Source organism: Lepidochelys kempii, chromosome 3, assembly GCF_965140285.1.
Source record: "Lepidochelys kempii isolate rLepKem1 chromosome 3, rLepKem1.hap1, whole genome shotgun sequence".
NCBI classification, from domain to species: Eukaryota; Metazoa; Chordata; order Testudines; family Cheloniidae; genus Lepidochelys; species Lepidochelys kempii.
In genome coordinates, this window is record NC_136382.1 from 77,583,656 (window position 1) to 77,607,898 (window position 24,243).

General features: G+C 39.2%; 1 protein-coding gene across 6 annotated transcripts in view; it reads right to left on the bottom strand.

The window, feature by feature from the left end:
• The window catches only part of ASCC3 (activating signal cointegrator 1 complex subunit 3), a 508,218-nt gene that overhangs the window by 107,459 nt on the left and 376,516 nt on the right, over nucleotides 1-24,243 (bottom strand). For all 6 annotated transcript variants that reach the window (XM_073336864.2, XM_073336863.2, XM_073336867.2 and 3 more), the window contains 9 exons: nucleotides 23,286-23,440; nucleotides 20,774-20,872; nucleotides 18,628-18,796; nucleotides 12,273-12,493; nucleotides 9,223-9,308; nucleotides 7,294-7,460; nucleotides 7,025-7,170; nucleotides 6,795-6,915; nucleotides 229-371 (listed from right to left, as the gene is read on the bottom strand). In XM_073336864.2, the coding sequence (XP_073192965.2) occupies nucleotides 229-371; nucleotides 6,795-6,915; nucleotides 7,025-7,170; nucleotides 7,294-7,460; nucleotides 9,223-9,308; nucleotides 12,273-12,493; nucleotides 18,628-18,796; nucleotides 20,774-20,872; nucleotides 23,286-23,440 (1,307 nt within the window). The remainder of the gene's footprint in view (nucleotides 1-228; nucleotides 372-6,794; nucleotides 6,916-7,024; nucleotides 7,171-7,293; nucleotides 7,461-9,222; nucleotides 9,309-12,272; nucleotides 12,494-18,627; nucleotides 18,797-20,773; nucleotides 20,873-23,285; nucleotides 23,441-24,243) is intronic.

Consider the following 24,243-nt stretch of genomic DNA (forward strand, 5'->3'; position numbering starts at 1 on the left):
TGACCCTGCAAAGATTTATGCATGTGCTTAACGCTGAAGTCAGTGGGATGCTCACATGCTTAAAATTAAGCATATGTGGAACTGTTTTCAAGATTTGGCCCTACCTGCCCCCCCCCCAAAAAAAAAAAAGTCAAGGAAAACTACTGTGTTCTAGGTTTACTTTCTTTTCAAATTGATATTGAAAAATGAAATAAAAACACACAACTAAAACACATTATATTTATGTACCTCTCTTTCATCCATTTTCAGCCATTGCTTTGGATCATCCTCAGTAGCCAGGAAAGCAATCAACTCTAGGGCAGTGAGTCTAGTCTGACGTCTGGATGAAACAAACACAAGAACAGGCTTGGCTGGAGAATGGCTCCTAATAGCTGTCAGAAAAGAAAAAATTCAGAGCGAATCCATCCCTGCCGGATACCAGAATTTCCCAATTCAGCATATATTGCTAGCAATGGATGCATTGCAACTAAATGTGTTGAGGATTTAAATCCATCCTTCACTTACATTTTGTGCCTATGCACTGACAAAAAGAAAAGGAGTACTTGTGGCACCTTAGAGACTAACCAATTTATTTGAGCATGAGCTTTCGTGAGCTATAGCTCACTTCATCGGATGCATACTGTGGAAACTGCAGAAGACATTATATACACAGAGACCATGAAACAATACCTCCTCCCACCACACTCTCCTGCTGGTAATAGCTTATCTAAAGTGTTCATCAAGTTGGGCCATTTCCAGCACAAATCCAGGTTTTCTCACCCTCCGCCCCCCCCCCCCAACACAAACTCACTCTCCTGCTGGTAATAGCCCATCCAAAGTGACCACTCTCTTTAAAATGTGTATGATAATCAAGGTGGGCCATTTCCAGCACAAATCCAGGTTTTCTCACCCCCTCACCCCCCTCCAAAAACCACACACACAAACTCACTCTCCTGCTGGCAATAGCTCATCCAAACTGACCACTCTCCTTACAATGTGCATGATAATCAAGGTGGGCCATTTCCAGCATAAATCCAAGTTTAACCAGAACGTCGGGGGGAGGGAGGGGGTAGAAAAAAAGAAGGGGAAATAGGCTACCTTGCATAATGACTTAGCCACTCCCAGTCTCTATTTAAGCCTAAATTAATAGTATCCAATTTGCAAATGAATTCCAATTCAGCAGTTTCTCGCTGGAGTCTGGATTTGAAGTTTTTTTGTTGTAAGATAGCGACCTTCATGTCTGTGATTGTGTGACCAGAGAGATTGAAGTGTTCTCCGACTGGTTTATGAATGTTATAATTCTTAACATCTGATTTGTGTCCATTTATTCTTTTACGTAGAGATTGTCCAGTTTGACCAATGTACATGGCAGAGGGGCATTGCTGGCACATGATGTCATATATCACGTTGGTGGATGTGCAGGTGAACGAGCCTCTGATAGTGTGGCTGATGTTATTAGGCCCTTTGATGGTGTCCCCTGAATAGATATGTGGGCACAGTTGGCAACGGGCTTTGTTGCAAGGATAGGTTCCTGGGTTAGTGGTTCTGTTGTGTGGTATGTGGTTGTTGGTGAGTATTTACTTCAGGTTGGAGGGCTGTCTGTAGGCAAGGACTGGCCTGTCTCCCAAGATTTGTGAGAGTGTTGGGTCATCCTTCAGGATAGGTTGTAGATCCTTAATAATGCGTTGGAGGGGTTTTAGTTGGGGGCTGAAGGTGACGGCTAGTGGCGTTCTGTTATTTTCTTTGTTAGGCCTGTCCTGTAGTAGATGACTTCTGGGAACTCTTCTGGCTCTATCAATCTGTTTCTTCACTTCCGCAGGTGGGTATTGTAGTTGTAAGAATGCTTGATAGAGATCTTGTAGGTGTTTGTCTCTGTCTGAGGGGTTGGAGCAAATGCGGTTGTATCGCAGAGCTTGGCTGTAGACGATGGATCGTGTGGTGTGGTCAGGGTGAAAGCTGGAGGCATGTAGGTAGGAATAGCGGTCAGTAGGTTTCCGGTATAGGGTGGTGTTTATGTGACCATTGTTTATTAGCACTGTAGTGTCCAGGAAGTGGATCTCTTGTGTAGACTGGACCAGGCTGAGGTTGATGGTGGGATGGAAATTGTTGAAATCATGGTGGAATTCCTCAAGGGCTTCTTGCTATATTGATGACATTTTCATCATCTGGACCCATGGAAAAGAAGCCCTTGAGGAATTCCACCATGATTTCAACAATTTCCATCCCATGCGATACAACCGCATTTGCTCCAACCCCTCAGACAGAGACAAACACCTACAAGATCTCTATCAAGCATTCTTACAACTACAATACCCACCTGCGGAAGTGAAGAAACAGATTGATAGAGCCAGAAGAGTTCCCAGAAGTCACCTACTACAGGACAGGCCTAACAAAGAAAATAACAGAACGCCACTAGCCGTCACCTTCAGCCCCCAACTAAAACCCCTCCAACGCATTATTAAGGATCTACAACCTATCCTGAAGGATGACCCAACACTCTCACAAATATTGGGAGACAGGCCAGTCCTTGCCTACAGACAGCCCTCCAACCTGAAGCAAATACTCACCAACAACCACATACCCCACAACAGAACCACTAACCCAGGGACCTATCCTTGCAACAAAGCCCGCTGCCAACTGTGCCCACATATCTATTCGGGGGACACCAAAGGGCCTAATAACATCAGCCACACTATCAGAGGCTCGTTCACCTGCACATCCACCAATGTGATATATGCCATCATGTGCCAGCAATGCCCCTCTGCCATGTACATTGGTCAAACTGGACAATCTCTACGTAAAAGAATAAATGGACACAAATCAGATGTTAAGAATTATAACATTCATAAACCAGTCGGAGAACACTTCAATCTCTCTGGTCACGCAATCACAGACATGAAGGTCGCTATCTTACAACAAAAAAACTTCAAATCCAGACTCCAGCGAGAAACTGCTGAATTGGAATTCATTTGCAAATTGGATACTATTAATTTAGGCTTAAATAGAGACTGGGAGTGGCTAAGTCATTATGCAAGGTAGCCTATTTCCCCTTCTTTTTTTCTACCCCCTCCCTCCCCCCGACGTTCTGGTTAAACTTGGATTTATGCTGGAAATGGCCCACCTTGATTATCATGCACATTGTAAGGAGAGTGGTCAGTTTGGATGAGCTATTGCCAGCAGGAGTGTGTGTGTGTGTGGGGGGGGGGGGTGAGAAAACCTGGATTTGTGCTGGAAATGGCCCACCTTGATTATCATACACATTTTGAAGAGGGTGGTCACTTTGGATGAGCTATTACCAGCAGGAGCGTGAGTTTGTGTGTGTGGTTTTTGGAGGGGGGTGAGGGGGTGAGAAAACCTGGATTTGTGCTGGAAATGGCCCACCTTGATTATCATACACATTTTAAAGAGAGTGGTCACTTTGGATGGGCTATTACCAGCAGGAGAGTGAGTTTGTGTGTGGGGGGGTGGAGGGTGAGAAAACCTGGATTTGTGCTGGAAATGGCCCACCTTGATTATCATACACATTTTAAAGAGAGTGGTCACTTTGGATGGGCTATTACCAGCAGGAGAGTGAGTTTGTGTGGGGGGGGGGCGGAGGGTGAGAAAACCTGGATTTGTGCTGGAAATGGCCCAACTTGATGAACACTTTAGATAAGCTATTACCAGCAGGAGAGTGGGGTGGGAGGAGGTATTGTCTCTCAATTTGCTGGTAATACTCTGTGTGTGTGTGTGTATGAATCTTACAGAAATCTATGTATATCCTTGTAAAATTATATAAATACATAGTATAACTTGTATGTCTTACAATTATAGATGCCGATATATCTATTTTTTTTTTTTAAAGCTTGACATCTAATGGATTTTTGTTGCTTCAGGAACAGGTGTGGCTGAAAAGCCCAAGACAGATTTATTGTTCATTAGTGTTTTTGTACAATACTCCCGTGGAGGTGTAAATAATACGAACTGCCAAAATTGGTCTCTGGTCCACAATCAATACTTTGCTTCTGTCATAAGTCTAATTAGAGCAGTTAAAAAGTCACCTCACAACTGTCACCGCACAATCAACAGCAGTTCACATTACAAAATTTATTTTGGAGGTTATTTTTAATTGATATAATAAATATTCTTTATGTAACCAAAACAAAACGTTTCAATAAAATATGAGAGTTTTTCTTAAATCTGTCCTGCCTGCCACCTTTGTTAAGAATAAAAAATTGAAAACAGAAGCAAATCTAGACGAATGGAAAGTGCTGAATTTTATGGTTATAACCTTGAAATTACAATTATGTGAGGTTAGCTTGACTTGTAACTTCTGTTCATAATTTTTTTTAAATAAAAACGTAAGAACATAAGAATGGCCATACTGGGTCAGACCAAAGGTCCATCCAGCCCAGTATCCAGTCTACCGACAGTGGCCAATGCCAGGTGCCCCAGAGGGAGTGAACCTAACAGGTAATGATCAAGATATCTCTCTCCTACCAACCATCTCCACCCTCTGACAAACAGAGGCTTTCCTTATTCACTTGCTCCACAGCACTCATGATCTTATATACCTCTATCATATCCCCCCTTAGTCTCCTCTTTTTCAAGCTGAAAAGTCCTAGCCTCTTTAATCTCTTCTCATATTGGACCCGTTCCAAACCTCTAATAATTTTAGTTGCCCTTCTCTGAACCTTTTCTAATGCCAGTATATCTTTTTTGAGATGAGGAGACCACATCTGTATGCAGTATTCAAGATGTGGGAGTATCATGGATTTATATAAGGGCAATAAGATATTCTCTGTCTTATTCGCTACCCCTTTTTAAATGATTCCTAACATCCTGTTTGCTTTTTTGACTGCGGCTGCACACTGCATGGATGTCTTCAGAGAGCTATCCACGATGACTCCAAGATCTTTCTCCTGATTAGTTGTAGATAAATTAGCCCCTATCATATTGTATGTATAGTTGGGGGTATTTTTTCCAATGTGCATTACTTTACATTTATCCACATTAAATTTCATTTGCCATTTTATTGCCCAATCACTTAGTTTGGCGAGATCTTTTTGAAGTTCTTCACAGTCTGCTTTGATCTTAACTATCTTGATCAGTTTAGTAACATCTGCAAACTTTGCTACCTCACTGTTTACCCCTTTCTCCAGATCATTTATGAATATGTTGAATAGGATTGGTCTTAGGACTGACCCTTGGGGAACACACTAGTTACCCCTCTCCATTCTGAAAATTTACCATTTATTCCTACCCTTTGTTCCCTGTATTTTAACTAGTTCTCAACCCATGAAAGGATCTTCCCTCTTATTCCATGACAACTTAATTTACATAAGAGCCTTTGGTAAGGGTCCTTGTCAAAGGCTTTCTGGAAATCTAAGTACCCTATGTCCACTGGATCCCCCTTTTCCACATTTGTTGACCCCCTCAAAGAACTCTAATAGATTAGGAAGACATGATCTCCCTTTACAGAAACCTTGTTGACTTTTGCACGACAATTTATGTTCTTATATGGGTCTGACAATGTTATTCTTTACTATTGTTTCAATGAATTTGCCTGGTACTGATGTTAGACTTACTGGTCTGTAATTGCCAGGATCACCTTTAGAGCCCTTCTTAAATATTGGAGTTACATTAGCTATCTTCCAGTCATTGGGTACAGTAGCTGATTAAAGGACAGTTTACAAACCATAGTTAATAGTTCTGCAATTTCACACTTGAGTTCTTTCAGAACTCTTGGGTGAATGCCATCTGGTCCCAGTGACTTGTTACGGTTATGTTTCTCAATTAATTCCAAAACCTCCTCTAGTGACACTTCAATCTGTGACAATTCGTCAGATTTGTAACCTAGAAAAAGATGGCTCAGGTTTGGGAATCTCCCTAACATCCTCAGCTGTGAACACTGAAGCAAAGATTTCATTTAGTTTCTCTGTGATGACTTTATATTCTTCAAGTGCTCCTTTTGTATCTCGATCGTCCAGGGGCCCCACTGGTTGTTTAGCAGGCTTTCTGCTTCTGACGTACTTCAAAAACATTTTGTTATTACCTTTTGAGTTTTTGGCTAGCTGTTCTTCAAACTCCTTTTTGGCTTTTCTTATTATATTTTTACATTTAATTTGGCAGTGTTTATGCTCCTTTCTATTTATCTCACTAGGATTTGACTTCCACTTTTTATCTCTCACTGCTTCTTTTACATGGTTGTTAAGCCACAGTGGCTCTTTTTTAGTTCTTTTACTGTGTTTTTTAATTTGGGGTATACATTTAAGTTGAGCCTCTATTATGGTGTCTTTGAAAAGTGTCCATGCAGCTTTCAGGGATTTCACTCTAGTCACTGTACCTTTTAATTTCTGTTTAACTAACCTCCTCATTTTTGCATAGTTCCCCTTTCTGAAATTAAATGCCACGTACAGTAAATCTTATTTACAGTGATCTGTAAGAAAATACCTAATCAGATAAATACTGTGAATGGTTTTATTACTTTCTAAATCTCAAATACTTTTACAAAAATGTGTTTTTACAGTGCTGAACCCTAAGAAAATACATTTTCATTTTAGAACATCTCTCTTCATAAACACAAAGTTTACTGATTCTGGTCCAAATGTGTTTCAATTCCTCTGATGTATGCTGAATTAACACCATACCTGATGTTTGAGATAAATAGTTTTTGGGTCATCAAGAGAAACAGATCTCCCTAAACACCCCAAGAAAACATACAAACGTGTTGTAAATGTGTCTCAATGGCCTATGCAAAATGGCTAAAATCCCTCCCCCGCCTCCCCTCCTTTTTTTAACTGAATGTATGAAATGTCCTGGTTTTGGCAGCTTACCCTGAAATGCAGGTTTATTCATACTAGCCATGCGAGGACAATAATGCTGGCCAGGGAAGCCCTGAATGTGTACTTCCAATGGAACTGGACGTACAGATGGTCGGAAGTTGAACAGACCCATCTAAATTGGAAATATAAACACTTTCAGTTGAAGCTTAAATTATTTTGGAAATATTACTATGCACAGCACAGATATGTACAAATGTCTTCTTCAGAAATTTTCCACATACCTGATTAATATTTAGCCAGTCAGCAAGGTCTCTGGCATTCGCTAATGCTGTGGATAAACCAACTACTCTTACAGGCTTTTCTGTGTGAGATGAGATGAAGTTAGTCCGAGACACAATAACTTCCAATACTGGGCCTCTCTCATCCCCTGGGCAAGAAGAGAAATGTGTATTAAAATTTAATAAATCCAAATGTTTAGAACTCCATGCAAGTCTATTGTAAGAACACACTTTCAAATTCAGCAACAATTGTGATAAGAAACGATGCTTACCTAGCAGATGGATCTCATCTATGATGAGAATGGCAACTTTCTGAACATAGCTCCTGTTTTGCCAACTTCTACTGACCCCATCCCACTTCTCTGGTGTAGTCACAATAAGGTCAGCTTGGGCAATAGCTCTCATATCAGGCGTCACATCCCCTGTCAATTCTACTATCCTGTAATGAGTGAAATGGTCATTGTGACTGGATAAAACTCTATTTTTAAACCAATGAAGCTTTCTAACCTCTTGGGTTAGGTGTGTCCAAATATTAACTCTTAAACAAAATAAAAAATAAAACTGGTGTTCTTGGCTGAATGGCCCTGGCAAACAAAAACAAATTAAAAAAATTCTAAGAAAATATGTCTTTAAACTTCTTCACTTTCAAATTATTTTACTTTTCTTAGCAATATCATAGAGAAAGAAAAGTTTACTTGGATGTCAAAACTATTCATAACTTTGTAAGGTAGAGACTGATGCAAAAAAGATAAATGAATATTACTATGGATATTAATTGCAAGTCAAAAGAGCCTTTCAGAAGCTGTATGTTAAGCCCTTCCTATATATCTTCTAGTGGCTGTATATTGCCCTGTACAACCTGCCTAGCAGTGATGACTATCTGTGAGAGGTTAGGTAGCAGCACCTCTGCTCTCTAGGTTCTATTAGAACTCTGCAGCAGGGACAGTCAAGGTAGTCCTGACAGTCCTTGGCTCTTAAACTCACCCTTTTTTGATGGCTACCATTGAAAATGCCATTTATTTATTTCTCTATTCCTAACCAAGTTTTGGTCCCCTCCTCTTTTTTCTGAAATCTGCCACTCGTTTTCTTTTTCTGCATGTTTGGCACTAGCTTAGAGTTAATTCTTGCTGTTGGGGGCTAGCTTGTCTTTTCATTGGTTTGACACCTATCCCATTTCTTCTATGCCAATTTACTGACTTAGGTCAGGCTAACCTTGAGATACTTGGTTCTTTTAGACTGAATGTTATCCTTTTATTTGACATTTTTTATGGCAACTTCTTTGCCAGTTCTACTGCCTAATTTCACACTTCCTAAAAATTCCATGTAGTAAAATTTATCTCCCCAAATCAATGTTTACATCACCAGCTATGGGGCTAATTTCACAAAGAAAATCATTCAAAAAAAAAAAAAAGCTTTCAAAATCATCAGGACAATTAATTTATTCACATACCCCATTAAAACAAATCACAGAAAATATAATGAAATAACTGCCTTTTAGTAAAGGCCAGATTCTGACATATTTACACTCAGAGCGGTACCTTCTCCAAGGAGCAGTTCTATTTAAATCCATTAAACTACTTGAGGAGTAAATTATTAATCAGCATGAGTAAGGATTGCAAAATCTGGCCATAAATAATCCACACTTGGAAATTGTTGATAATTATGGACAATTTTAGAAAGGGCTAAAACTATTCATATACCCTTTGTGTCAAAGGGCAATCCTGCACTTCTTGAGTATACCAAACTCCTGATGAAGCCAATGGTAATTATAGGTGCACAAAAAATGCAAGAATGGAGGAATGCAAGAATGGACGATCATACATGAACATTGCTGTAGACAGGTTACACAACTTACAAGAGATCTTGTAAATAAATCTTTGAAGGAAGGGTAATTCTGAACTGCAACTTGAAAAAAGACAAAGATAATAGAAAGGGAAATTGAACTTGTTAGCTTGCCCATCTAGAGAAAACAAGGAAAACTGGCAATGTATTCAACTACACTGAATACATACATACATCCATTTTTGTGTCACTTATTTTTTTTTCTATGTAGTGTGTGTTTGCTATGATACATTCAGACTTTTTATAGGGAGCATTGGTACAGTTTGAAAGATAAAATATATTTGACTAAACAGAAAGATACTAAAAAATATTCAACAGAGTTTCTCCACTCTTGCAGGACTGTTCTGGGAGAAACATACTTTTTACCAAGTTTTTCTTCAATCCTGACTTTCCAATCTTCAATTCTCTCTCGTACCAGTGCTTTTAAGGGAGCAATGTATACTGCCTGCGAACACACACACACACACAAAAGCAGAATTAAACAAGAAAAAGCTGTGTAAAATTTTAATTTACAAAGCATTATTTTCTTTTATGCCTCTAAGGACTTAACTTATTAAGTATAAATGATTAAGGCATAATTCTTAAAATTACATTTAGTAATTTACAACAGGATTCTAATGAAGATAGACTTAATACTTTCAAAAATTCTTTTGCTCCTTGAGCCAATAACATTCATATATATTAATAAATAAAAAGAGTAATTTATAAAACTGTGATACTATCATTACACCTTTAAAAAGCAAACAAATGTGTCATTATAAAATGACCTACATAAAGTATTGCCATTTATTGCTGAGAACATAAAACCTGAAAACTGAGATTCTGAAATTAATGCACCAAATCCAAACAAAAATAACTAGAATTCCTAGTATATCATCATCTTACATGATTTCTATCTCTTTAGTTTTATCACTAAAATCATTTAAAATTCATTTTAAAATTTTCTACTTTTAAAGAAACCTCACAAGACTTCCCCAGAGAAGTATTTTCTGTGTGCTGAAGTACACTGGCATAGTTTTTACAAGATTCATAGATACTAAGGTCAGAAGGGACCATTATGATCATCTAGTCCGACTCCTGCACAACGCAGGCCACAGAATCTCACCCACCCACTCCTGCGAAAAACCCGCTTACCTATTCATTTAAAAATTTAGGGTCAGGTTTTTTAAAGCATGAGTGTACGTTTGAACATGCGAAAACTGATACACATGTACTGAGTGTGTGAAAAGTTCAGATGCACTTTTGATAATCTGGCCTATACATTTTGAAAACTGATTTATTAAGCAAGATTTCTTAATATTCCTTTAATAGCTGTTTATTGTGGTATGAAGGTCCAATATGAAAAACTATGGATTCACTCAAAACTTATATTTTATCAGTATTTTACAATTCTCTCTTGGTCCACCTCAGCTATTACTAACAAGTTTACACATACAGATTGAGATTTCCAAAGCAAATTTCAGTGGGAGTTTTGTGGCTAAATCATCTAATTGACTTTCATAGAATCAGAGGACTAGAAGGGACCTCAAGAGGTCTTCTAGTCCAGTCCCCTGAACTCAAGGGAGGACTAAGTATTATCTAGTAGGCCATCCCTGACAGGTGTTTGTCTAACCTGCTCTTACAAACCTCCAATGATGGAGATTCCACAACTTCCCTAGCAATTTATTGCAGTGTTTAACCACTCTGACAGGAAGTTTTTCCTAATATCCAACCTAAATTGCCCTTGCTGCAATTTAAGCCCATTGCTCCGAGGTTAACAAAAATTTTTTTTCTCCCTCCTCCTTGTGACGACTTTGTACTTGAAAACTGTTATATCCCCCCTCGGTTATCTCTTATCTAAACTAAAACAAACCAATTTTTTTTTTCAATCTTTCCTCATAGGTCATGTTTTCTAGACCTTTAATCATTTTTGTTGCTCTTCTCTGGACTTTCTCCAATTTATCCACCTCTTTCCTGAATGTGGCATCAAGAACTGGATGCAATATTCCAGATGAGGCCCAATCAGTGCGGAGTAGAGTGGAAGAATTACTTCTCCTGTCTTACTTACAATACTCCTGCTAAAATATCCCAGAAAGATGTTCGCTTTTTTTGCGACAGTGTTACGCTGTTCACTCATATTTAGCTTGTGATCAACTATGGCCCCCTGTCAAGGTTCCTCCCCCACTCTGAACTCTAGGGTACAGATGTGGGGACCTGCATGAAAACCTCCTAAGCTTAGTTTTACCAGCTTAGGTTAAAACTTCCCCAAGGTACAAATTAATTTTATCTTTTGTCCTTGGAATAACCACTGCCACCACCAAACTTTAACTGGGTTTACTGGGAAACGTAGTTTGGACATGTCTTTCCCCACAGAATCCTCCCAATCCTTGCACCCCACTTCCTGGGAAAGGTTTGGTAAAAATCCTCACCAATTTGCATAGGTGACCACAGACCCAAACCCTCGGATCTGAGAACAGTGAAAAAGCGTTCAGTTTTCTTACAAGAAGACTTTTAATAGAAATAGAAGTAAACAGGAGTAAAGGAATCACCCCTGTAAAATCAGGGTGGTAGATACCTTACAGGGTAATTAGATTCAAAACATAGAGAATCCCTCTAGGCAAAACCTTAAGTTACAAAAAAGACACACAGACAGAAATAGTCATTCTATTCAGCACAATTCTTTTCTCAGCCATTTAAAGAAATCATAATCTAACGCATACCTAGCTAGATTACTTACTAAAAGTTCTAAAACTCCATTCCTGTTCTATCGCCGGCAAAGCAGCATACCGACAGACACAGACCCTTTGTTTCTCTCCCTCCTCCCAGCTTTTGAAAGTATCTTGTCTCCTCATTGGTCATTTTGGTCAGGTGTCAGCGAGGTTACCTTTAGCTTCTTAACCCTTTACAGGTGAGAGGATTTTTCCTCTGGCCAGGAGGGATTTTAAAGGGGTTTACCCTTCCCTTTATTTTTATGACACCCCCAAATCCCTTTTCTGCAGTATGCCTTACTATGCATTTTGTATGTGTACAACTGATGTTCCTGTTTAAGTGGAGTACTTTACATTTCCTCTTATTGAATTTCATCCTATTTACTTCAGATCATTTCTCCAGTTTGTACAGATCATTTTGAATATTAAACTTATCCTCCAAAACACTTGCAACCCCTCCCTTCTTGGTATTGTCCACAAACTTTATAAGTGTACTCTCTATGCAATTATCTAAATCACTGATGCAGATATTGAACAAAACCGTACAAAGAAATTCATCATGGATGCAGAGAACTCCCCGGAAAAAGAATCTCAATATGCATTTAAAGCATGGTAGAATATACTTTTTATATAGCATAGTAATACTCCTAATTTTTGTGAAGTTTGGGATTGCTGAAAAAAGTATACAGACATTGCATATTTCTAGTAAACATTTCACAAACCTTAGATGTGGGATACTTGTTGAAAATTCTGAAGATAGCTAACTCAGCTGCAACAGTCTTTCCAGAACCTGTGGGGGCTCCAAGAAGAACATTACAGTCTGTATGATAGAGCGTATGAAATATCTGCGTCTGGATAGGGTTGAAATGGGTGAATTTGTAAAGGGTTTCATACTCTCGACATCCCAAAGCTCTGATAGGCAAAGGCTGAAGATCCAGTAGTTCTAAAATTATGAAGCAATCATTAGTACATGTCAAAATATGCAGCCTTGTAAAATATTGTAAGACTAAAGTAATCAGATGTTGGTTAGGTATGAACTTGTGCTTTGATGGGAAACAACTTATTTTTGAACTCTTTATAGGCAATTTCTTATACGATATGATAGATAAATAAAGAGATACAAATACACATACAAAACCCAAACATCCCTTCATTATATGACTCTTGACATATCTTGGAGATATCCGCTACCCAAACAATTAGAGACTGTGGAATTTGGAAGCTGATACATATAACCAGATTAGATTTAGATTCCTATCAAATTAAAGAGACTTGCAATGATTCTGTTATGCAGATGCTTTCTTTGAAGTTTTTTTTTTGTGGCTGGAGATCTCATTGTCTTTTCAGGGTGCCCCACATTAAGGTAAGCCATAGGAGTAATAAAATCTGCTGAGGTTGTGATGCCTAATATTCTTCACATGCTTTTCACTGATACCTTATGTCTGTTTTATCATTCCCACTAAATCTGTGATTTCTTGGGGTCTGTTGAGAGGAGAGAAGGTTCCCCCCCTCAACAGGGCCTCTAAGTACTTCACTGCTGAGTGGGAACCAGATGAGAATTGAAATCAATTACCATAAATCCTAAGGGCTCCATAACCGGTGATGTGTAAATATCTTACTATTTTTTCTGAATAGCAGTCAATGGTCAATTAGGTAAAAAGGTTACACATGCCTTTCCAGACAGCACAGGTACCGCATAACAATAGCTGAACACTTCACAAACACATGTGAGTTTATGTATGCCGAAAGAAAACACTATACTGGAAGTGAATATTTCTGAATGCTCCCATTTAACAGACTTCTAAATGAGCCAAATGTGATTACAGTGGAAGGGCTTTACAATGACATCAGGCACATTGAATGTATACGGCATTTTAAGTATCCAGAAAAAAACGAACAAACATATGCTTCTGTGCCAAAAAACATGACTCAATCACTAATGCTGAGGTTTGCAAAAAGAAAAGGAGTACTTGTGGCACCTTAGAGACTAACCAATTTATTTGAGCATGAGCTTTCGTGAGCTACAGCTCACTTCATCGGATGCATATCGTGGAAACTGCAGCAGACTTTATATACACACAGAGAATATGAAACAATACCTCCTCCCACCCCACTGTCCTGCTGGTAATAGCTTATCTAAAGTGATCATCAAATTGGGCCATTTCCAGCACAAATCCAGGTTTTCTCACCCTCCACCCCACCACACACAAATTCACTCTCCTGCTGGTGATAGCCCATCCAAAGTGACAACTCTCTACACAATGTGCATGATCATCAAGTTGGGCCATTTCCTGCACAAATCCAGGTTCTCTCACCCCCTCACCCCCCTCCAAAAAACACATGCACAAACTCACTATCCTGCTGGTAATAGCTCATCCAAAGTGACCACTTTCCCTACAATGTGCATGATAATCAAGGTGGGCCATTTCCAGCACAAATTCAGGTTTTCTCACCCCCCCACCCCCATACACACACAAACTCACTCTCCTGCTGGTAATAGCTCATCCAAAGTGACCACTCTCCCTACAATGTGCATGATAATCAATGCTGAGGTTGAAATTGGATGCATGATGCTGTATGAGATCTCTCTGCTATAATATATATACTTTTAGTAGAGCTGGTCAAAACGTTTCCAATTTTCAACGAGATATTTTTCAAGAAAAAAAAATCAATTACATTTATTTATTTGGTTTTTGGAGGTTTTTTTTGAAAAAAAAAAAAAGTTTTACAGCCAGGTTAAATTTCCAGCTGTGAAAGACTAAAAATATTTTAAGTCCCAAAGGTATTCTCTGAAAAACGTGATCAAGCCTACATGCCCTCAATTTGTTTACACCTATACTTTGCTTATAGGAATTAGGTTTTGATGAAGCTGAGGACCGAAAACCTAGTTTCCAAGGCATATTGCCATGCTTTCTATGCTCAGGAATAAATGCCTCGAAACGGACTGGATTTCTGTTGTAAACAACTGAACTTCTTTGATCAAGGTAACAAGCAAATAAATCATTTCATTCATACGTAAATGTCCCCCTAAAGGTCTCCTCAGAAATAAAGAATCTCATAAGTCAGGGTTAGAAAAAAGACATAAAAGGTTGCCCTTTTTATGGCAACACAGGATTGTTGCTCATTTAGCGATATTTTGTCAAATCTAGTTTTCATGTCCCAAGCAATGGGACTTCCACTGCTTCCCTAAGGTTACCATTTCACCACCTGACAACTCTTGTGAGTACATTTTTCCTGTTTGTCATCTTCAATTGTCTGTTTCTTAATTTCATTTAATTATTCACAGCTAAATCTTTTTGTATAGCATCTCTCTAAATAATCCTTTACTTCTTTGGTTTCTAAACTTCTCATCAGAAGGTAAAATATTATCTTGCCTCTGTAATCACTTCCTTGCCACATTGAACTTTCTTAGAGCCACATTCTGACTCTTATTCACACCCAGTAGCACTTTAATTTGTGAATACTTCCATATCTTTCAGTTGGACAACTCACACAGGAAGGTACTATTCAAGATGTCAGTGCAATATTGGAATAGATGAGGCAAGATTAAGAGATAGATTCTTACTCCTATCAACCCCTCTAGAACCCCTCTAGCTAAAACAGTAGGAGTCACACTCCTTTGTTGGAAGTAAGAGAAATGATTAATAACAGTTGGCCTGCCATTTGCTTCTCTAAATAAAATATTTGAAGTAATTTTTAACATAAAATTACTTGGCACCCAATAATTTATAATTATTCCTTTCTACCCCACACTGAGCTTGAGTAAGGTTGGCAGAATCTGCTTCTTCAAATTCTTCAAGCCTCCTGATCTTTTTTGTTATTTTTCTCTCTCCTCACTCCAAATTGAGGAGGCTAGAACTGAACATTAAAAAATGACCACAACAGAGACACACAGATGTGATGTCTTTGGTTATGCAGCCTAAAATTGCAGTGTCCTCCTTTGTTGCAATATCACAGTATAAGTTCATGTCTAATTTACTGCCCACTCTTGCTATTCAGGGTATTTCTACACAGCAATGTAAGCCTGAGCTCAAGCCTAACCCCCCCCTTGTGTCTACATACCAACTGTGTTAACGCAAGGCTCGAATCTCAGGTCCCTGCAGGGCTGGAGGGTCCAACTCTGTGTTAAAACAGGACCTAGGGCCTGAACCCTATTATTTTCCTGTGCACACATGGTCCCAACGTGACTCGAGTCCCAGAAGTCTTCTGGATGTATCCCAGAATTCCTTGGGGGTAACTTTCTTAGTTCTCTCTATACTGACAATCTGTGGGGCAGTCAATTGCACTCTATTCCAAACGGAAGCCACACCTCCCTTTGCAGACAGCAGCAGCTGTGGTCAACATTAACCCCTTGCCTGCTGCACACTGGTCTGGCAAGCACATTATCAGAGAGCCTGGAGGGTTCTCAACAGAGACCAAACAGAAGAAGCTTTTAGCAAAGAGAGCTGACTGTGGTGGCACACGCAGCCCCAGGGAGTGCGGGGTGGAGGGGTCAGGAGCGATGGCTAGAGAGCGGAGTATGGACTAAGCAGCTACCCTGCAAGAAGGGGGAGCGGCAGAGCTCCTGGCTCAACATGGCTGGGAGAGGATAACCCTCAATACCCCAGCCGCTCCCCCTCCCTGCCGGGCAGCCGCTTGATACCACTCTGCTCTCTGTCCCTTGCTCCCGGCTGCCACCCCCCCCTTGGGGCTGCTGTGTAGAAGCGCCCGCGCAACACACACTATGCAGGCAGTGAGTGGGCACCAGCCCCAAAACTTCCCCAGAGCCTCCTGGGGATTCCCGGGAGGTGCTAGAACCTGGGGATGCACTTCACAGATGGCAGCAGCCAGGTTGGGGTATGTGTGTTTTTCTGCTGAAACCTACATTTTATGTCAAACTTCAAATTAGACAGACAAAAATAAACAAAAAACCCAAACCACCTTTATTAAATAGCCCATTTCAAAAATTAAGAATTGCAGATTCATTTTACTGGTTTAACAGCCCTAGAGACTGATGTCCTAATTAGCTCAGAACAGGTCCACCTGGGCATTTTCCTGCAAGGGTGACTCATCCGAGAGGTGGAGAGCCTGATTCACAGATGAGATGGTAGTTCAGTTTAAAGACTTCTCAAATTGCTGTCATTCTACTGAGACAACCATCAAAGAAGCTAATTATGCAGTTTATGTATCATGTGCTCCTTATGGGCACCCAAGTCCCACCAATTGCACTGTCACAGTTAGGAAACAAGGTGGGCAGTAGAGTTTTCCCACAGTTCAACACATTCAGAGGGCTACAGTGTCAACATGGGAGTGGGGCGCTATGCACTCTGAGATAGACTCTCAGGTCTGTGGCACTGCATTGTGGATGCCAGAGCCCTAGGTTCAATTATGGGTCAGAAAATCCTTAACCTAGGGTTAAAATGCAGTGTAGATGCTGAAGCCCAAAATTTCCTGACATGGATCAGCTGACTCGAGTTGCACTAACCCGAAGTTTACACTGCTGTATAGACATACCCTAAGTTTCTTTCACTAATATTGTTTTTCAGCTTACTCTTCCCCATTGTGTTTTAAATTAATTTCCCTTGGAGATATTAACCTTTCATTTTTCCAGAATAAATCATATCGTATATAGTACTTATGCTTATATTCAGGTTCCTGTCCTCTCTGGAGTTTGTAATTACATCCACTTTAGTATGAATCATTCACTAAGGCGCTGTGTACTCCCTCTTCCAGATAATTGGTTATACGCCTTTTCTATGCTTGTGGCGGTGTGTAGGGTATGTGTAGATACTCGCTGCGAAATGAAAAGTAGGGTGGCATCTACACTGCGGTGTATAGCTATGTGTGGCGTGAAAGGCTCTGGCAGTGGTGAGGCAATGGGGAAAAGCTGCGGCAACTCCCTGCGGCAAGGAAAGACAGGCAGTGAGGACCTTCCTCCTGCTAGAGCCTTTCCCCACTGCTGGAGACTTTCCCTGCGGTGGGAAAGACTCTGGCAGCAGGAAGGCAGTGGGACACTACACTGCTAAAAATAATACAGTAGATGTGAAAAGTACTGCTTGGGCATGTAGACAGCCGTGTAGGATATATACCCTAAGGTTCAGGTGTGTATTTTCTTTACTCACTAAGCAGTGCCTCACTATGTACACTACTATTTATACCCATGCTAGGGTGTGCAGTGTCTGTACTTCTATGTGTCGCCGTAAATGTAGACGTAGCCATGGAATGAACACAGAATATATGAGGTGTGACTATATAATATGTCTGATGAAACCATGCTACCTGAAAATATGCATCAATATAATAATGATAATCTTGTGACAATGCTAAAATATTTCAGAGATCTACTGTACTAAATGAGCACAAGAAAAATTGAAAAATAAATAATCCAATACTTTACAAAATGTTTGTTAAGCCTTGTAAGAAAGTGTAAGCTACCATTTAAAACCATTATCTCTGATGTGAAATAAAATGGAAGAGCTGACAAGCTAATATCTAAAGCAACAGATAGTTCAGCTCCACAGACAGTCAAGGAGAAAAGGAACTGTTGGCTGAGTGAACAGGTGGGCCTATAAATAAACCTTGAGACATGCATAGTATGCGTAATGAAATTAATTTATAAAGAAGTTCAGCATAAACTGCTCTCCTCTGCCAAATGTTAGAGGAATGGGGGATCCATAATTTTAGAGAAACATTAAGACATAAGATTATGAATTTGCAGTCACATACGAAAAATATAACTTCAATTTAAGAAAAATGAGAGCACAATTTGGCTTATTTTTTATGATACAATAATACTTCTCCTGCTCTTGATGTTGAGCATGGAGTTGCTAAAAAGCAGGAATATGTTAAGAAGAATTAAGCTTTTTGGAAGTGAAGACAAACATATTTAAAGTTAGTAATAGGGTTGTTGTTAGCCTCAAAAATACAAACAAATCCATGACAAAAAATGAACCCCTCCCTACACACACTTTTTTCACTAAAACTAAGAGAGTTGGATTTCCACTATTGCATGGAAATAATGAAAATTTATATTAGCAAGACTAGTTCAAACAAATCTTTAAGGAAACAAAACAATAAGGTTTATAGTTATAACTTTACCTGTGTGAGGTGGATGTCTCTCTGGTAGAATCAGATGCTGAAAATTTATGATACAAACAGCCTCTGCTCCTAACCATCTATCAGATACAGCTCGAATGTAATATTGGGAAGGCAAAGGTTCAAAAATAGGGATTGTGAACACCAGCTGCTGAACTTCTTTAGGAATGACCTGATGTAAACAAAGAATAGATAATCATTTTTTAAAAGTGTGACAAAGTTCCTCCTCTACCTTGGTGGGTCTTGCGCTTATTGGCGGATTTGCTCACCTTGGAGCTTCACGGCAGCCCTCAGCTTGGCCGTTTTTCTGAACTCACAGTCCAGGTCGACTCCTCCTGTGTCTGACCAGGAGTTGGGAGGATTTGGGGGGAACCCGGGCCCGCCCCCTACTCCGGGTTCCAGCCCAGGGCCCTGTGCAATGCAGCTGTCTAGAGTGCCTCCTGGAACAGCTGTGAGACAGCTACAACTCCCTGGGCTACTTCCCCATGGCCTCCTCCCAACACCTTCTTTATCCTCACCATAGGACCTTCCTCCTGGTGTCTGATAATGCTTTTACACCTCAGTCCTCCAACAGTCCATGTTCTCACTCTCAGCTCCTAGTGCCTCTTGCTCCCACCTCCTCACATGCACACCACAAACTGAAGTGAGCTCCTTTTTAAAACCCAGGTGCCCTGATTAGCCAGCCTTAATTGATTCTAGCAGCTTCTTATAGATTCATAGTTACTAAGGTCAGAAGGGAACATTATGATCATCTAGTCTGACCTCCTGCACAACGCAGGCCACAGAATTTCACCCACCCACTCCTGCGAAAAACCTCTCACCTATGTCTGAGCTATTGAAGTACTCAAATTGTGGTTTAAAGACTTCAAGGAGAAGAGAATCCTCCAGCAAGTGACCTGTGCCCCATACTACAGAGGAAGGCGAAAAACCTCCAGGGCCTCTACCAATCTGCCCTGGAGGAAAATTCCTTCCCGACCCCAAATATGGCGATCAGCTAAACCCTGAGCATATGGGCAAGATTCACCAGCCAGATACCACAGAAAATTCTTTCCTGGGTAACTCAGATCCCACCCCATCTAACATCCCATCACAGGCCATTAGGCCTATTTACTATGAATATTTAATTACCAAAACCATGTTATCCCATCATACCATCTCCTCCATAAACTTATCGAGTTCAGTCTTAAAGCCAGATAGATCTTTTGCCCCCACTGCTTCCCTTGGAAGGCTATTCCAAAACTTCACTCCTCTGATGTTTAGAAACCTTCATCTAATTTCAAGTCTAAACTTCCCGGAGGCCAGTTTATATCCATTTGTTCTTGTGTCCACATTGGTACTGAGCTTAAATAATTCCTCTCCCTCTCCGGTATTTATCCCTCTGATATATTTATAGAGAGCAATCATATCTTGATTAGCTGCAGATGTTCTAATCAGCCTGTCTGTCTTAATTGTCTCTAGAAGGTTCCTGATTGTTCTGGAACCTTCTCTGTTACCTTACCCAGGGAAAAGGGACATGCTTAGCCTGGGGCTAATATATCTGCTTTCTATTACTCTCCTGTAGCCATCTGGCCCGACCCTGTCACAACAGCTAAAACAGTTTGCCATACTTTCACAAGCACAGGCACCACAAGGAAATAAAGTACATGCACAACATGAAGTACAGTATGTTCATGCATGTGTGTAGAAAGCATAGATAACAGGTAGATGATCCCTCCCTTTTCAACTTTAGGAGAAGATTCTACTTCCATTGGCTTCAAAAGGGGCAGGCTCTTGGCCATTAAGTTATTTTATGTATCTGTTGGGATGGAACAGCAATGAGTAATGTGTATTTACAATCCTAATAAAAAAAAGCATTACAGATTTGATTTTTCATCTGCAAATAACTGTCCATCAGAGAAGCCAGAGAAAGAGGCAAATCCTTTAATGGATTTTATTTTTGTAACAATACTAGTGAACACCCATGTCAAAGACCAATTTTAGCAGATGCATCAAGAACTGAAAGGCAGACAACAGATTTTGAAAATTTGGCAATGTTATTGTATAAATTTCAGGTTTGGGACAACACAGAGATTTATAATAATTATTCCCAAACTACCTGCCAGATTTTTTTTCTTACATGCTTTGAAATTCTGCATAAGGACACAGTTACCTGCTTTTTTTGAATGACAAAATACTCTGAATGATATATGTGATCATTAGTGGGGTCTTCCACCCAGATCCACCAGGGCTCTCCAACTGTGCCATGCACCTAAAAGAAGAGAAAAGGCTCCCTGGTTACAAGTACTCCATAGACCTCTCAGAATACACTGGATATTTGGGGATATATTTCAGTAAGGCGTGGGTTTACTTTTTACATAGAAAATATGACAAAATCAGGGGAGCCATGTAAAACTTTTGATGAAACCCTTCCATTTGAAATTAGTCATCTATAATTGTACCGGTTTGATACATTATATATAATATAAGCATATATATAAGCAGGAGTGAATGTTCTGTCTCTGTGGGTTTTATAAATATAAGCAGGAGTGAATGTTCTGTCTCTGTGGGTTTTTCAAATACTGGGTAATAACATAAGAAAACTCCATGTTTCTAAAACTAACTTGTCTTTTTATTAAGAGAACTATTTTCAGGTGCTGCTACTGCAGCTAGCATTCAAGCCATGTGCACACAGACAGACTTTTCCAAAAACTCTTTCCTCCAGCAACTTGTGATCCTCCCTCCAAGTTCCCTACAGGCTGCTACAGTGGAAATTGTTTTTATTGGACCCCTCTAATCTTTCAGGCAAGAACACTATGACTACCATCCTCTTTGGGCCTTGCATTAGATGGTGTGTTGTCTTACACACACTCATCCAGGGCAGAAAACGTACAGTTGATGGGTTCATAAGCCATCAGTGACTGCATTTCAATTAAGTACTTGGATATTTACAATTCTGATTTTGCTGGTGCATTTTTAGTTTTATTACGGGTAGGCTTCCGTTGCAGTCAGTTTTTGTGCTGATGACAGCTGCCACTGTCGTCTTCTGGGCAGCTTACCAGCATAGTAGTAGTATGCTGATGGGAAAGCAATTCTTTAATACTTTGTCAACTGTTAAATTTAAAATTATAATGATTAATTTTTAATGATAATTAATTTAAATCATTGTAGTTATTTACTATAATAAAGTTTCTTTCGTAATTAATGATAAGCTCACTGGATACAAACAGAGTCACAGCAAAGCAAAAAAGGCAGTAACATTTTCAGGATTTGATTAATACAAATATATGTATTTACATTTTAAGAGCTCCATAGTACAAACTGACACAATGTTTGTAATGTTTCCAAAGCAACCATTAAGAGATATTGTGTCAAAGGTCACAGCAATAAGCTTGGGCAAAAATCTATTTTCCCTAATGCTTCCTCTTTCCAAGTATAGACCTCTTTGGTATACTTTATGGTTTGCTTTGGGAAGGAACTGCTGTAAATGGATTCAAGTTAAAGAACAAGCGTTAAACTGTTTTGTCCTTAATGATATATTGGCTCATCAGTACTGAACTTTGTATTGGTAATACTGATGCAAGATAGAGACTCAGCTAAATGTTTCAAATTATCTCCTTTTGTAATATAAAACAGTACATGTACAAAATTAAGTCACCAAAATTAGTTGGTGCAAGATTAGGTTAGGAATTCATTCAAAGATATTTTTGTAATCAGTCAAGGAAGTGAATAGAAAGAAACTGCCTGTTATTTTGATCACCACTCCTTCTATTCACAATCTAAGACAGAAAAGTTTTCCAAAAGAAAAAGTAAAAGCCCTTATGACCAGGGAAAACAATTTTTAAAAAAGGGTGTAAATCTATTTTTAGAACAAAAGTCTGCTATATTCACTTTGTGGTCAAGATCAATTTGATACGTGCACTTTTTTGCTTAATAAAAGGGGTAGGCTTTGAAAATGGAGTTCTAGAACCTGAACCTTAATCCAAGAACAGGTGTTTAGTTGCTAGTTTTCAGAAGTACAACCTCTCCAATTTCATAAAGGTGGAAGAGAATGAGATATATGTGCCTAACAGAGAAGAAAAGCCTGTTTGTGCCCAAGGCCTTATCTTCATGGAAGAGTTTTACCTTATGCCCATATAACAGCTCCATGTGGGCACTATTATTCCATTATAAGACTGTCTTTTCTAGTTTAGCTTAAACTCCTTCCCAAGTGACATAAGCTAAACAGAATAAAAGTGTCCACTTGGGGGGCGATGGTGGTATCATACAGGTATAACAATATTAGTTTAAATTCTCACCTTGTTATATTGCCTGTGAATATAAGTTCCAGCTTATATCCATGTAATTTTCCTATGTAGACAAGTCCTTACACATTGGAGCAGTTTACAAATGTAAATGTACAAATTTTCCCACTATTAACATCTGTTCCTTAAACAATCTTTTATGAAGTTACAAAAGAGTGTAGTCTTATTTAAGTTAACTTGAATGAGAAAAGGATACTTTCTTTAGATATATTCTTCCATAAGCATCTCAAAATTAATTCGTCTCTGTAGATCACATTGTCTTTATAAATAGTTAAAATGACCTTTTTACATTATCCAAATAGCTAAATTCTCACTATAATCTTCACCTTAATTACTGAAAGCTGGAAGAGCGCTTTTCCCCACTCCCTTCTTAATTTTTACCTGATCATTCCACTTGAAGTCAGGAGTGATGTTCAGCCTAACACGGAGTACAGTACGTGTAATTGGCTGAATAGCTGCTTCCATTGTAATGGAGGGAATTTGATGGACACATTGTTTGACCTTTAACCCAATATGCACATGACGCAGCATGTGACCTGCAAAGAAAACACCAGGTGAAACAAATGTAGATTTACAGGAAAAATAATACAAATTAGACTTTTAAATAGGGTTTTAGAGAGGAATGTTATTGCTTGCTTGTTTTGTGTGTAAATGACTCTCTTGATCTGGTATGTTGGAATATTTTGTAATACTTAATTTGAATTAGCAATTTACAGCTCAGAAAAAGACATTAACAACTCCCCTGCTGGCTTTTACCAATGGGTCAAAATAACTATTAAGAATTCATGCTGCATAATTTGCTATTTCAAGATAGTTTCCTTTTTCTTCTATGACTTTTTGACCTGCTAGTTAGAAAAACATATAGTCTCTTCTATACACATAAATACTAACCCAGGAGGTGATATGATTTTGTTTAAGTTGATTCTTGACTACTTAAGTTGCATCAATATGAGGCACTTAAACTGATAGCTATGCCTGGGGGTTGCACGAATTTAACTAAATTGATATGTAAATGGATTTAGTTAAAACTGTATAACGTTATCACGTAGACTAGGCCTCACTCAAATTAAAATTGATCTAGTTAAAGCAAGGCAAACTCCTCATGTAGACACAAGCAGGTTTAACCCTTGCTTAAATCAGTTAGCTCACATCTGTAAATTAAGCGCATCTACATTAAGAGTGTGCACCATTTTAACTAGATTGATTTTAAATCAATTTCTTTAAACGGGTGCAACTTTTCCAGTCCCGAACTGCCCTTATTCTACTTATGTCAATTTTTTTTTTTACAGGCAAAAGCAAAACTTCCGAAGGCATATAAAATATTGATGTTCCTACAGTT